At 35.3% G+C, this 15,863-nt stretch overlaps 1 protein-coding gene across 2 annotated transcripts in view; it reads right to left on the bottom strand.

The window, feature by feature from the left end:
* Window positions 1-2,283: 2,283 nt before the first annotated feature.
* Window positions 2,284-15,863, bottom strand: part of LOC138702882 (uncharacterized) — a 51,658-nt gene continuing 38,078 nt past the window's right edge. The window contains exons 11-13 of one of the 2 annotated variants that reach the window (XM_069830297.1): window positions 11,410-11,720; window positions 5,745-5,898; window positions 2,284-3,311 (exon numbers count right to left, since the gene is read on the bottom strand). In XM_069830297.1, the coding sequence (XP_069686398.1) occupies window positions 3,057-3,311; window positions 5,745-5,898; window positions 11,410-11,720 (720 nt within the window). In that variant the 3' untranslated portion in view covers window positions 2,284-3,056. The remainder of the gene's footprint in view (window positions 3,312-5,744; window positions 5,899-11,409; window positions 11,721-15,863) is intronic. The other variant, XM_069830376.1, reaches the window with a different exon arrangement.

Here is a 15,863-nt window from a genome sequence, read left to right as displayed (position 1 = left end):
GATATAAAATTAAATTCTTCTTCGTCAATGATGATGATGATGATGATGATGTTTATGGTTCGGGTAATGGTAAACTTCCTAATAATTACGTCCACTGCAGTATTTTCCCTGGACCAGTATTACAGCTTGATGTTGGAGATATTATTATTATTATTATTATTATTATTATTATTATTATTATTATTATTATTATTAATGTAACTATTAGTTCATTACTGATGGCAGATGATTCAAATTGCAGTTATATTTAATTTTGCATAATTTATTTAAATTTTTGTGCCTACGGTAACCTAGTTGTTTCATTTTAACTTGTGTTTCTTGTGTTGTGCTACTGACAAATGAACAGTTTCAATATAGTATATGTAACACTTCTTAGTAAATACTTCTTTTGCTAGCATTTGTGATATTTCACAATAGTATACAGTAGACAGACAATGAAACTGAAGAAAATTGCAAAGAAATGTAGGCTATATGTTGACAATATTAATAAGAATGGGCTCAAAAAAATTCATAAAAATGCTTCTTAAAAATGAGCAGTTAATTTCTCTTACAGTATGCTTTTAAGTTCCTTTCTCAGCTCAGAATAGTTCCTTTTAGTTACCGGTATTATTACTATATGTGGTGGTTTCTTGGTTTTAGAAATCTCTAATGCAAAATTTGGAGGATTTTCATAAAGTTCTTAGATTCGGTTGTATTAGAAGCCAAGCTTAACATCTTATATCTGTTATGTACTGAAATTCCAGTTTACTTAGGTTCAGATGAAACCTGTGTCCTGAAAGATTTTTTGGGAGATGTGAAATCATCCCTAGTTTCAAAGTCATAAACTTTCTTCTGGTTGATTGTTAATAGTTGATAGTTGATACTGGTAATGAAGATATTCACAGATTCAATATTACAAACATGACCATCCAACAAATTTATAACATTAATATTTTCTGCAAACTTCACTCTATCGTTCGTAATTAAATTGAGATTAGCTACTTGAGTGGTGTCTGCAATCATATTGTGGGCTTGCTGGAAAAAGCTGATAAATACATAGGAAACTACTAAGATTTCAAATCATCCGTCCTCAAGTGAGGTTGACCACTGGGATCCGGAATTAACAAAATATAAAAGATAAAGGGAAATGAAATGGGCAAAATACTGATTCGATTTGTACATTAAAACAAAACTTTATGTGTTAACATATACTGGATGTTCAGTTCAAAGTGTGCCATGGCTCGCTGTATGCCGTCATGTGGCTAATCGATGAGCCTAGAGAATTCAATCTTCCTACACTTCCGCAGAGGTGTATTACTTATGTGCCAGAGAAGTTGCCTAGCAAGTACAGTGTTCATTCAGAAGAATTCTTACTGATACGTACGGTAACGCCGGTATTGGCAGGAATGTGAACTGTTTCGAAACATATATTGAGGTGAGTTTTTTCTTACTGTCGGGATATGGGGAGAGGGTTAAGCCGATTACTTACGTATTTGTTGACATTAACTTCGACGGTCAACATGGACACGGAGCATTTGATTTTTATTGTGGAATGTTACTGTACACAACCGATGACAACAAATATTCTGCGTACAACTTGGCAGCGCAAAACACAGTTCGAAGGAGGTTATGGTAGCACACAGACCGTACAGACCGCCTTCTGTTGCTATGACGTTCAAGTTATACTGTACACGTTCTCAAGTTCAGATTGAACGCCTTGATTAATAGGCAACTTCTCTGACACAAAAGCTGAAACTTGCTTCAAATCGCTGACTCATCAACAGTGACGTCATGGCACACTTTGAAATGATAGTATATAATTTGAAGAGACCTTCAGAATTTCCATTACAATCTTCTGAACCTCATAAAAGGGAATTTTAAAGGGTTTAAGGATATTACATGTAAATTTTGGTAAACAACCCCTCGCTCCAAATAGTAAGCCTGCAATATCCCAGTTACAACACTTACCATACCAACTTTTGCCAGTAAGGCCACAAAGCAATTGCATCACGGGAATAAAAAACAAACACAACACAACAAAACTTAAATTATATGCAATTAACATTAATGACTTCAATAAATTCGGCCAGTTTCTTAAAAACAGATCCTATGAATCCCTTTACTTCATTATTTTTATCTAAACCTCATGTTGTTTTGCACATGATTTCAAGAAAAAGTCATGCCTTTTTTATTTATTTTATTTATTTCTTTATACAAGTAACACTGTCAAATGTAGAAAATATTCAGATATAATAATTTAATATACAATAAATATCAAATTTCTTTCTTAAATGTAAACAAACTACATCACGTCGAATAGATTTGAATATTAGTTCATATATTAAGATAAAATTAAACTACAACGTTTTTATATTTGGTGTGTTACACCTGGACTTCAAAGTTACATAAAAACATATATGGGTATAAGAAATTTTTAAAAGAAATACTAAAAATACATTAATATATACACATTATAATTTATTAATTATTTACATTACCCTTTGAGCTGATCTTCCAGAAATAATCTCATCAAAAGACTGAAACGCCATTATATTTCATTCTCTTTACGAAGTGAAGTGATTTTATTTTTTTATAGCCTGAAATTGCGTTTGGATAGCTATGGGGGGGGGGGTTAATCCTTTCTTCTGAATAGATCTGACATGAGGTGGAAATGAAAGTTTAAATATATCAGTAGCAAAGCTATAAAATACTGTACATCAGTTGTTTACAGAGTAAGAAGAAGAATATTTTCTGTAGCTTATCAACAATTCTCTTTTTGATCAGAATAAATTCATGAAGATAGAGAAACGGTAAACACTCGTAACTATTAATAAAACTTAATTATTATGCTAATGATATATGAAAATATTTGATAAGTTTAGACTTCCATGCGAGAATTTTTTCCTCAAGAATGTTCACTTGTCTTTCTATGTTGCTAGAAATTATTTCTCAGTTCAACAACTAATTTATTCCAGTTAAAAAAAAATAAGTGATCATTTCAGGACATGCAGATAAGCCTACAATTGTACATTACATAACATTCTCAGAAAGACAAGCATGTGTAGCTCTGGAAGCCCTTAGAAGGAATCAGTGAAGTGTACAAGGACCGGGTGGGACAGCCAATCCGTCTCCTCCAGCAATCTGTACAGACTGAGGGGCAAGGCAGGGAATGCAGACAGGAAGAAATGATGGAGGGGTGGCATCTTGGGGCTCCGCATCTTGGAACGATCCTCCACGCAGGCCCGGATGAACCTCAGTAAGCCGGTTGGTGTATCGGAGTAGCGGCTGTCGACAGGCGCCATGTGTGGGAAATTCGCTTTCACCACACTCACCTGCAAGAGCCAAATTAATCCAAATTTGACAAACATCAAGTACTACCCAGGCACCAGAGAACTTCCTGTAGAGCCTGCTTATAAGCTCTTTTATGCTCGACCATGCCGAAACGTAGTAATTATACACCTGGTAGCAGCCCTTTAACAGACCTCATTAAAGTACATCTATTCATTAAAGTTCAGGTGTTCCACCAATCAGAAAACACCATTGTAACAATATGAAAGCGCAAGTATTGATTATTCTCGGATATGCAATCGAAAGACAACTAGCGAAACGTCATGGAGGCTGGAAATCCAATACTGTCGCAGAAGGTTATGTTCTGTTACTATACTAATTAGCGTTATTTGTAAATAATATTCAAATAAATTCAATTTGTCATCTCGTTTTTCAATGTCTAATTCAATTTCAAGGTTATATCAAGATTAATGTTTATTTTCTCTCTAGATTATATCAAGGTCAATGACATATTTGTTTCTCGGAAAAAATCAATACTTTCGCGTCTGCGCACATCTCACAATTTACGAGATATTACACAAGGTCAGTTCCGCTCCCCAGTCAGATAATAATAACATGAATACTTATGAATAATTTCAAGTTAGAAATATGGTCGAGCATAAAAAGTCGTATGAAACTTGCCTATAATGGTAATTAAGACGCTCGTATGAAAATTATGAAACTCGCTTGCGCTCGTTTCATAAACATACTCGCGTCTTAATTACTACCAATATAGGCTCGTTGCATAATGTACTATTACCAGTATTTATGCAATTGATTTGACGCAACTTTCCTCCTCGTCTCAAAAAAAAAAAAAAAGACAATGAAAGAATTAAAAGAAGAAATGTGATAGGGGGGGGGGGGAATGGAACATTAAGCAAAAAAAAAAAAAAAAATCAAAATGAGTTTACAATAATTTAAAATTAAATTTTAATCCTGAAAATAAGAAAGAAACCAGTAGAACCAGTTTATAACCTCTTTTACCAATCTATACACAATTGGTATGACGCAAATTCAACCCTCATAAAAAAAAAAGAGAGAGAGAGAGAATGACAGTGGATTGGAAATGATTTCAACTTTACCACCGAGAGAAAAGTTATGTTATTTAAAACTGACTGTAAGTGTACATTTTTAACAATAAGGCCATTTTTGCTACTTCTTTCTTGAACTACTCTGCAGCACATATAAGGATCACCTTCAAATTTACACAGATGGATCTCTAAATCCTAATAATGGGACATCAGGAGCAGGGTATTATATTCCAAAATATCAAGAAAGTTATTTCATACCATGTTCATCCTCCTCCAGTCTTGACACTGAATTGCTAGCTATTGATGCTGCTCTTCAGTGTGCTACTCAAATTTCTGAAAAATCTATTTGCATACTTACCGACTCCAAGGGGGCTATATTTAATATAATTAAATATGTACCAAACCTATATGCACATAGAATTATTCCAATTCAAAAACAACTACGTAAACTAAAAGAACTCCAAAAGGAAATAACATTTCAATGGATACCTAGTCATTGTGGTATACCTGGAAACGAGAAAGTCGATAATATTGCAAAACAGGCAACATATTTGCAACCAAGACCTCTTCAAGTGATATCTCTATCCAGTGCTTTTGCTTCAGTAAAGTCTCATTTTACAAACCTATGGATCAACAATTGGCTCTCTTCTGACAAAGGAAAGACTTTACAGTCTGTACAAAAGAGACCAAATGACCTGGAAATGTACAAAAACTTGCCCAGACATGTTCAAACATTTTTAACAAGAGCCAGAACAGGTCACATTGTCACTCAATTGTACCTACACCGATTTCACATTTCTGATAATCCTACTTGTCTGTGGTGTAATAATCATGATGAAGATCTGGAACACATTCTTCTATACTGTCCATCCATAAACCACAAAAGAAGTAAATTAAAATCATCAGTACCAGTTGCAGAAGACACAGCCCTGCAGTATATATTGACTACACCCCAACTCTGGCTGCTAGCAACAGGCATCTATAATGAACACCCATCAAAATACCCCTCATTTCTCGTGAAAAACAACAACTGAATAGACTACAGTGGACTATAGTGGACTTTATGTTGTCAGCAAACAGCTGGATACATTAAGAAGATTGATTTCATAATTTGGGCAAAAAAATCTAAAAAAAAAAAAAAGAACCTATTTCACCTATTCCAATAACCTAAAATGGACTTTCTAAAAACCCAAAAATCCGGTCCCTACTCATAACTATTCACTAGTGTTGAAAGTTAAGCAATTTCACTTACAAGTCAGATCATTGGTCATTTGACTTGGATAAACCAGAACATCCATCCCGGCTGAACCTGGCAGGAAAAATCAGAACTGTCCTGGCCAAATGGGACATCTGGTCACCTTAGTAAAGGAAGAAAGACGAACTATCTGCGATTGTTAATTTACTCACCCAGTCTCCTTTGACGTGATCTGCTGCAGCTCTGGCGTCCAGAGAGATTTGGAAATCTGGGAGTGGCAGAGGCAACGGTCTGCCATCAGGGGTGATGCCTGTGCACGCCAGCAGGAACTCCCACTTCTTCGTCACGTCCCAGAAGTACACGTGCCTTATGTAACACAATTAAAATCCATGTTGAATCTTTCGTACACTACTTTTAACACTTGAATATACATAATTGATTAAATGGCGATCTTACTCGTATTAATTATGTAAGCATGTGAGGCTTACAGCTGTTTCGGTGCTACTTGACACAATTAAAATATCAAATTCGTTGTTAAATCACAGCAAATCTGAATGTACAGGGAGAGAAAGAGCATCCCTTACACACTGCAGTCTAAGTAGGCTTATTGTACACCTTTGTATCATATTGTATTGTGTTTATTTACATTCCATGGTATTCATACATCGCTTCACAGATAGAATATGGAACATGTCAAACGAGGAAAAAAAAAAAAAAAGAAAAAGGAAAAGAAAAAAATCTTAATAGTAATATAAAGCCTTAATTGTAGTCACAGTCTAGTTGAAATATATACAGAAGAGTTTTACAATATAGTCTACTAGTGCAACACAAAGTTTTAGTATCGAAATATTCATGAAGCATTGTTGAATGTCATAGAATAATAGTAGGTGCCAAATCTAGGGAATCGTGTAGGACTATTTTAAAAAAACTACAAATAATGCCCATGGCTTGTCAGTATAACTTTTCATTAATAATCTTCCTCGTATGTAATCGTGAAAACTTTGTAACTAATTCAACAGTTCATAGCATAAATACATGTCAAAAAATGACTTTCATACTCCATCGGCAAGTCTATCGTGCTATCAAAAAGGAGTGCGTTATATGGCAGTAAAAATTTTTAATAGCCTCCCTATCGATATAAAAAATGAAACTCAAAACATAAGATTATTTAGGGCCAAATTAAAGAAGTACCTAATTTCTCACGCCTTCTATTCTGTAGGTGAATTCATGACATTCAATAACACTTCATGAAATTGATACTAAAACTTTGTGTTGTACTAGTAGACTATATTGTAAATCTCTTCTGTATATATTTCATCTAGACTGTGACTATAAATTAAGACTTTATAATAGTATTAAGTTTTTTGACTTCTTCCATATTCTAGCTGTAAGCAATGTATTAATACCATGGAATGTTAATAAATACAATACAATACAATACCTACAGAATAGAAAGTGAGAAATCAGGTACTTCTTTAATATGGCCCTAAATAATCTTATGTTTTGACTTTGATTTTTTATATCCATAGGGAAGCTATTAAAAATTTTACTGCCATAAAACACACTCTTTTTTTGATAGCACGATAGACTTGCCGATGGAGTATGAAAGTCATTTTTGACGTGTATTTATGCTATGAACTGTTGAATTAGTTACAAAGTTTTCATGATTATATACGGAGAAGATTATTAATGGAAAGATATACTGACAAGCCATGGGCATTATTTGTAGTTTTTTTTTAATAGACCTACACGATTCCCTAGATTTGGCATCTACTATTATTCTAATTACTCTTTTTTTGTAGCAGGAATATACTGTTACTATTTGTGGAATTTCCCCAGAATATTATTCCAAAACTCATTACCGAGTGGAAGTATGCAAAGTATATTGTTTTTAAGGTATTGATATTTACTATCTTTTGCAGAGATTTAATAGCAAAACATGCTGAATTTAGTTTAGAGGTAATTTCTTTAATATAATTTTTCAAATTTAACACATTATCGATTTGTAAGCCAAGAAATTTGGTTGTTGAGAAATGATTTGCATGTCAGTTGTGTATACTTGCTTTATCAACTGGTTTCACCATTTTGTGTATCACTTGTTCCCTGCAGTTTTCTACAGGACAAGTGAAAAGTATGCAACACTGCCTGTAGCTTTCCTGCTTTTAATTTTATTAAGAAATTCAATAAGTTATAGGCTGTGAAAAAAGGAATATTTTAAACATTTTTCATAAACTATGTTTTTATTTATAAAGATGCGGTAAAGTGTCTATTTTGTAATGGCACTATGTACTTATTTTTCATTTTTCAATTTAGATCCCAAACGTACAAAATACAAAAACTTTTTTATAAATAAAAAAAACACTCTGATGGCTTAGAAAATGGATATAGAATTTAACTAGTCGAAAATACGAGAAACTTCTAAGACGAGAGAGATATATGAAGGGGTGGGAATGAGATAGTCCAAAGCCACACTTTTAACATTGTGAGAGTTCACTTCTTACACATATTATGGAAAAGCTACTATTATAATATTATAAAAATTACTCAACAAATGACGTAAGTATACACTGAAGAAATTATAATACCACACCTAATAACATTGGACTCTAAACCTTTAACATACACTACTATAAAATTTTGTCTGTGTGGCTTAGGACTATACCATTCTAACCCCTTTATATACAGGGTGTTCAAAAAAATGTCGCATATAGTAAAACTAATCCGTGATGTTTTTCTAAATATGCCACTGGTCTTGCAAAAAAAATTTCATACATTTTCTGAAAAATTGAGCGACATATTTCATTTTCAAATATGTAAATTTTTCGAAATATTTTTGTTAACTCAGAAACTGATTGATTCACAGAAATGAATCTTTCATTCATTCATTATTAGCACTACAGCCCATGAAGGGCCTGGGCTTCCTTAATCAGTTAAAACCATTCAGTCCACACCTGTGAAGTAATGGTCAGTGTGTCTGGCTGCGAAACCAGGTGGCCCGGGTTCGAATCCCGGTTGGGGCAAGTTATCTGGTTGAGGTTTTTTCCGGGGTTTTCCCTCAACCCAATACGAGTAAATGCTGGGTAACTTTGGGTGCTGGACCCCGGACTCATTTCACCTGCATTATCACCTTCATTTCATTCAGACGCTAAATAACCTAGATGTTGATACAGCGTCGTAAAATAACCCAATAAAATTAAAAAAAAACCATTCATCTCTATCTTGAGCCCGTTGTCTCCATCTCTTGCATCCAACTCTCCGCAGATCATCCTCCATATCCTGAAGCCACCTCAGCCTTGGTCTTCCTCTCTTCCTTAATCCTCCTGGGTGTCCATATAATGCCCGTTTAGGTAGTCTGCCTTCTGGCATACGTTCAAGATGTCCCAACCTTCTAAGTCTGCCTTTCTTAATGAAGGAAACTATACTCTGTTCTCCATACAGTTCCGTTAGTTCTTTATTTGTTCTACTTCTAAACTGACCATTTTCAAAATGGGGACCATATATCTTTCTCAGGACTTTTCTTTCCCAAACTGCTAGCATATTTTCGTTATTTATTATTAAAACCCAAGCTTCGCTAGCATATGTAACCACTGCTCTTAGAATAGTTTTATAAATTATTTTCTTTGCAGATCTGGATAATGAACCGAGTTTAAATAGTTTTCCAAGCCCAAACAGGCATCTATTACCGGCCATTATTCTTGTCTTTATTTCTGAGCATATATCATCATTGTTTGTAATCATTGTACCTAAATATTTGAAACTTGTACAATTTTCAAAATTATGGTGATGAAAGACCACATTGTCCTGCTTCTGGATGTTTTCATATACTTGGTTTTTCTTTCATTTCTTTCCAAACCAAGCTTCCTCGCTTCTTCCTCAAATTCTTGTAGTGACCCTGATAGTGCTGCCTTTGTTCTTGCAATTATGGCCACATCATCTGCATATGCTAGATGTTGGGTTAAGCGATTGTATATCGTAGAAATGAATCTTTACCACATCATTATCTATCACATCGTAATTATGTGGACAAAAAATCAAGGACGTAGTGAATTTAAATATTATTATAGTCACAATCATGCCATGGTATGAAAGAAAAACTTCACAACCTCGTGCGGGAATCGAACCTGCGACTTCCTGTTCTCCGGTCAGGCGCTCTACCACTGAGCTATCGAATTCGTCTCATGCCAAAGGCTTGGAATTATCCTTTCATACTGGCGACTCTGATATAGAGTACTGTCCATAGCGTCTGATCTAGTCAGCACTGCTTATGGGTTGAAAGAAACTTTACAAATGATGTTTGGTGACGTATACACGTCCGTTGATGTGACATATTAATGAATTTAATAGTATTTAATAGTATTTAATTTCATTAATATGTCACATCAACGGACGTGTACTGGGTGTTCAGTTCAAAATGTGTCATGGCTCACTGTATGTCGTCATGTGGCTAGCCGATGAGCCTAGAGAATTCAATCTTCCTACACTTCCGCAGAGGCGTATTACCTAAATGCGAGAGAAGTTGCCTAGCAAGTACGGCGTTCATTCTGAAGATTACTTACCGATACATACGGTAACGCCAGTAGTGGCAAGAATGTGAACTGTTTGGAAACACATACTGAAGTGAGTTTTTTTTCTTACTGTCGGGATATGGGGAGAGGGTTAAGACGATTATTTACTTATTTGTTGACATTAACTTGGACGGTCAACATGGACACGGAGCATTTGATTTGTGTTGTGGAATGTTACCGTACGCAATCGATGATAACAAATACCCTGCGTACGACTTGCCCGCGCAAAACACAGTTCGAAAGAGGTTATGGTAGCACACAAACTTTACAGACCGCCATCTGTTGCTACGACTTTCAAGTTATACCGTACACGTTCTCAAGTTCAGATTGAACGCCTTGATTAATAGGCAACTTCTCTGACATAAAAGCTGAAACTCGCTTCAAATCGCTGACTCACAACAGTGACGTCATGACACACTTTGAAATGAACACCCAGTATACATCACCAAACATCGTAAGATGGAGATTACATTTGCAAGGACGTAGCTTGCTCTTATTGGGTTGAGGGAAAACCCCGGAAAAAACCTCAACCAGGTAACTTTTCCCGACCAGGAATCGAACCCGGGCCACCTGGTTTCGCGGCCAGACGTGCTAACCATTACTCCACAGGTGTGGACAGATTGTGTTATCAAATTTTGTTTGTTGATATTTTGAAAAATTGAGTGACACATTTCATTTTGAAATATGCAAATTTTTCGAAATATTTTTGTTAACTCAGAAACTGATTGATTCACAGGAAGGAATCTTCACCACATCATTATCTATCACATCGTGATTATGTGGACAAAAAATCAAAGACGTAGCTTGAAAAATGTAGAAAATAGAAGTTTCGTCCATCCCCTTTAACTTTTTTTTTAGTTGGATATTTAACGACGCTGTATCAACTACGAGGTTATTTAGCTTCGATGAGATTGGTGATAGCGAGATGGTATTTGGCGAGATGAGGCCGAGGATTCGCCATAGATTACCTGGCATTCACCTTACGGTTGGCTGCATAGAATTGGAATATATCAGTCCCCTAACTGCCCATTGTGCAACTCAAACCAAGAAATGGATTCGGAACACCCCAAAATCTGTGCTTCAGTGGCTGACTATGACAATATCATTGAAAAATATTGAAGTGTGAGAGGTCAAATGACTTTATTGTCAAACGCCTGGCATTAGAAAACAACAACAACAACCTTGTGGTAGGGGAAAACCTCGGAAAAAACCCAACCAGGTAATCAGCCCAAGCGGGGATCGAACCCGCGCCCGAGCGCAACTTTCCGCCTTAACTGAGGAACTAATGTATGTTGTGATATTTGTAACTTACTTGAATATATCTGCGATGACAGGTCTCTCATAAGGTTCGTATACCAGCATCCATGAGATCAGGTCATTCACTTCACAACCCGATGTCCCCAGGGAAGGACTGCCCTTTGCAATATTATCTATTATGTCCCTGGCATACGCGCCGAATGGGTGAAGACCTCCGGTGAGTATGAAGTGGATGAGCATTCCAGCCACTTGGATGTCCGACTGCAGAGTGCAGTGCATGCGCCACTCCAGTTCGTAGGCTTCGTACGTCTCTCGGGACCACCAGATTTGTGTGGACTTGGGAGGACGGATGTATTTGTACAGGATCTGCACAACAATTAACAGTATCATTCCTTGTCACTGTTCATTATCTGGACAGCCTAATAAATAATCGGCTGCTAAAAGCGACACAGAAGTTACAATTGAAGGCAGGGAAAGTTGTGAAACATTGAGTCAGAACAAGCCAAAATGGTAAACGTAATGAGTTAGACTTACTTACTTACTGGCTTTTAAGGAACCCGGAGGTTCATTGCTGCCCTCACATAAGCCCGCCATTGGTCCCTATCCTGAGCAAGATTAATCCAGTCTCTATCATCATATCCCACCTCCCTCAAATCCATTTTAATATTATCTTCCCATCTACGTCTCGGCCTCCCTAAAGGTCTTTTCCCCTCCGGCCTCCCAACTAACACTCTATATGCATTTCTAGATACGCCCATACGTGCTACATGCCCTGCCCATCTCAAACGTCTGGATTTAATGTTCCTAATTATGTCAGGTGAAGAATACAATGCGTGCAGTTCTGTGTTGTGTAACTTTCTCCATTCTCCTGTAACTTCATCCCTCTCAGCCCCAAATATTTTCCTAAGCACCTTATTCTCAAACACCCTTAACCTATGTTCCTCTCTCAAAGTGAGAGACCAAGTTTCACAACTTTAAAGAACAACCAGTAATATAACTGTTTTATAAATTCTAACTTTCAGATTTTTTGACAGCAGACTGGATGATAAAGGCTTCTCAACCGAATAATAACAGGCATTTCCCATATTTATTCTGTGCTTAATTTCTTCCCGAGTATCATTTATATTTGTTACTGTTGCTCCCAGATATTTCAATTTTTCCACCTCTTCAAAGGATAAAGCTCCAATTTTTACGTTTCCATTTCGTACAATATTCTGGTCATAAGACATAATCATATACTTTGTATTTTTGGGATTTACAATACTTCCAAGCCTATCTCTTTACTTGCTTCCAGTAAAATTCCCGTGCTTTACCTAATCGTTTGTGGATTTTCTCCTAACATATTCACGTCATCTGCATAGACAAGCAGCTGATGAGTTAGGCTATCTTTACTTATCAGAAACGAAATATCATTTTACTAGCGCCAATGGAGTATGCAGAATTTTGTGAAGGGGTCAGTATTAAACTTCTTTATGATCGGTACCATATTTTAAAGGTTGTGTATTATTGTTATTATTATTATTATTATTATAATCATCATCATCATCATCATCATCATCAGCTGAGTTTTCAAAGGGGAAGTGATACTAGTTCCAGGAAGAATGTTCACAACAACATTGTCACACTGTGGCTGCGAAGAAATATTTGCCAATGTGAAATTTTCACTAACCTCGCGAGGATCACTACGTGACTTTTTGTTAAAAATTAGTAAAATATTGAGCTTTGTGGTCACTTATAATATTGAAGGACCCAGAACGATAACGTGAAATTTATATTAAAAATAAGAATTGTCAAATGCACAAAACATTAAACGAACATTTCACAATAAAGTCAGAACTCAAACTAATGGACGGATGAATACTGCTTTTAAAGTGAGTTTAAAATCGACAATGCACAATATTTAAGGGGAGAGGATGGTATTTTTTGGTGAAAAATGAGTAAATTAAAAAAAAAAAAATTCTTTAAAATACTCTGTGATATGTGTGGAATGCATAGCATAAGATTTTGTGGCTATTTGTGCCCTTGTCGGATGTTGAGTCCCCATTTTTAAACTTCCTGCGTTATGAATTTTTAAATCACTCGCCCACTTTTATTGTTGTTTCCGGTAAATTAAATTTTCAAAAAAAAAAAAAAAAAATTTTTCTTTGATATGTGTGGAATGCATTGCATAACATTTTGTGGGTATTTGTGCCCTTATCGGATGTTGAGTCGCCATTTTTAAACTTCCTGCGCTATGGATTTTTAAATCATACGCCCGCTTTTATCGCTTTCCAGTAACTTAATTTTTTTTGCTACATTGCCAAATAAAAATGGATATAATTTCTGAACTATTAAAGATACATGCATGAAATTTAGAACACACATTCTTTAGACTATTAGGAAACTTTTCTCTGTAACAGAATTTTGTTAATTGATTTCATTTTAAAATACGTCCGTTTGTTTGCAAGAAAGGAAATCAGAAAAAGTTATTAAATTTTGATTGTTTATTTTACAAACGTAGGGACTAATATCAAAATTCTGTTACAGACAATTTGTAGAACATGCTTTTTCAAATACATTGCAAAAAACCGTTTGAATCTATCTTTAAAAACAGTTTAGATATATCGGTTTTAGTACAATCCTGCATTGGGTATATTTTTTTCAAATTTGGGCCCCCAAATAATTTTTTTTTTTCAAAATATTTTTATTTAGTTGAGTTTCCACAGCTATGAGCTCTCTACATAAAAAAAATAAATATTTTATACCAAATAGGAAAAAAAGTTTTAAAAAATACCATCCTCTCCCCTTAACATCTGCAGTGTACAACTGTCGAAACAACCTTTTCAATATGTTTCACAACAAGTTAAATTTCACATTGTGTCGGCTTCATTTTATTACAAAGTCGGTAGTAGGCGGTAGATCTCTCTATAATAAAGATAGTATTGTTATAATGCGAACGTGCCGCAGCACCAAGCACAGGGATTATATTGAAGGAGGGGTAGAAGATTATGTCTATGACTATGTCGATGTAGATTTTGTTACTCTGACAGTGAAAAAATTTAAGAAAGGAAAAATATTATGAATAAAAAAAAATACTCAAAATTAAATATGTCATATTTTTTTTTATAAAGTTCGAGGGGGGTTGAAATCTGGTAACTCCCCCCGCCCTTGTGTACGCCCCTGACTGGCAAGACGCAATTTTTTTTCTTTAAAAATGAGTCTGAAAAACAGGATGTATCTTATACCTACACCACATTGTTTATTGTTTATTGTTAGTAAAATAACATGGGCAAAAATACAATCTTAGTTCTTCCCTGAAGAAGTAAAAAACTCGTGCTCAGGGAGATATCTTATTATATTATATTATTAGATATTATTGTGAATGGATGCTGTGAAAACTCAAGACAGTGGTTAGATCATTTAAGAAGTGTGGCATTAGTAATCCACTGGATAGTACAGAGAACAATTAGATTCTGATTTGGAAGAAGTTTCAAGTGACTCTTCATTTAGCTCTGAAGATGAATTTCTGGATTTTGATAAAGAAGATTAAAATACAGTGAAACCTGTTCAAATCGGAACCTGAATAATCCGGAATCCTGTCTATTTCGGAACAGTTTATTGGTCCTGGCGAAATTTGTATATATTATGTGTAATTTTCAGTGGCGTAGCATGAAATTTTGAGCAGAGGAAGCTAACTCAAGTTGTCTTTCATGCAATATGAGAAAACGTATTACAAAAATACAGTCTTAAAATAAATAGTAGTCAGTTTCAAGTCAGCAGTCGAAGATTGGTTGGAACCTCGTAAGTAACACCAATAAGGCATGACCTCAAATGATACGTAGTAAAATATGATTTCACGGTTTACACATATCTCTAACAAATAGACACGTATACGTATACCATTAGCTCACTCCCTGTCATACTTAGAGAAATCACAATATTAGTATCATTACGTAAGTATGCGTCTGTCTTTTGGTTGTGTCCTTCATTGACAGCAAGGGAGTCGGTCATTTGTTTTTTAAATCACACTTTCGTTCGTAAGTCAGTCTTGATAATACAATAGTCCTAAAAAAATTCAAGTAAATTAGTGTCAGGAACTGTTATTTCGCTCATTATTTATTATATCAGCCACAGTGCACACTAACACTTCAACTGAACACAACTGACGGAAAGGGATAACTCGGAAACTACTTATTTTAAATGTTAAAGCTAGCTTCTTACGAGCCTTGCGACTAGGGTAGTTTAGTTAGAAAGGGATGGAAAATCTGCGGGGTGGATTACACAGAAGAAACCAGTCTGCTTGGAAGCTGGTGTGTGCAGGCTTCTTGTTTACTGCTGCATCACAAATCATCCTGAGCTGCCGCATCACAATATTTAACGCGTAAATAAAAATTCTATTAAAATTAATAAATAATTTTCTCCATAAACTGCCGGTTTATTATGAAATTATTATTAACTGGGGAAGCTAAGCTTTTTAGCTTACATTGACGCTACGCCACCGGTAATTTTTCCTGAATAAAAAAGAAACTG

Source organism: Periplaneta americana, chromosome 1 (genome assembly GCF_040183065.1).
Source record: "Periplaneta americana isolate PAMFEO1 chromosome 1, P.americana_PAMFEO1_priV1, whole genome shotgun sequence".
Classification (NCBI taxonomy): Eukaryota; Metazoa; Arthropoda; class Insecta; order Blattodea; family Blattidae; genus Periplaneta; species Periplaneta americana.
The sequence above is the reverse complement of the archived record's forward strand: the minus strand, read 5'-3'. Positions and strand labels throughout refer to the sequence as shown.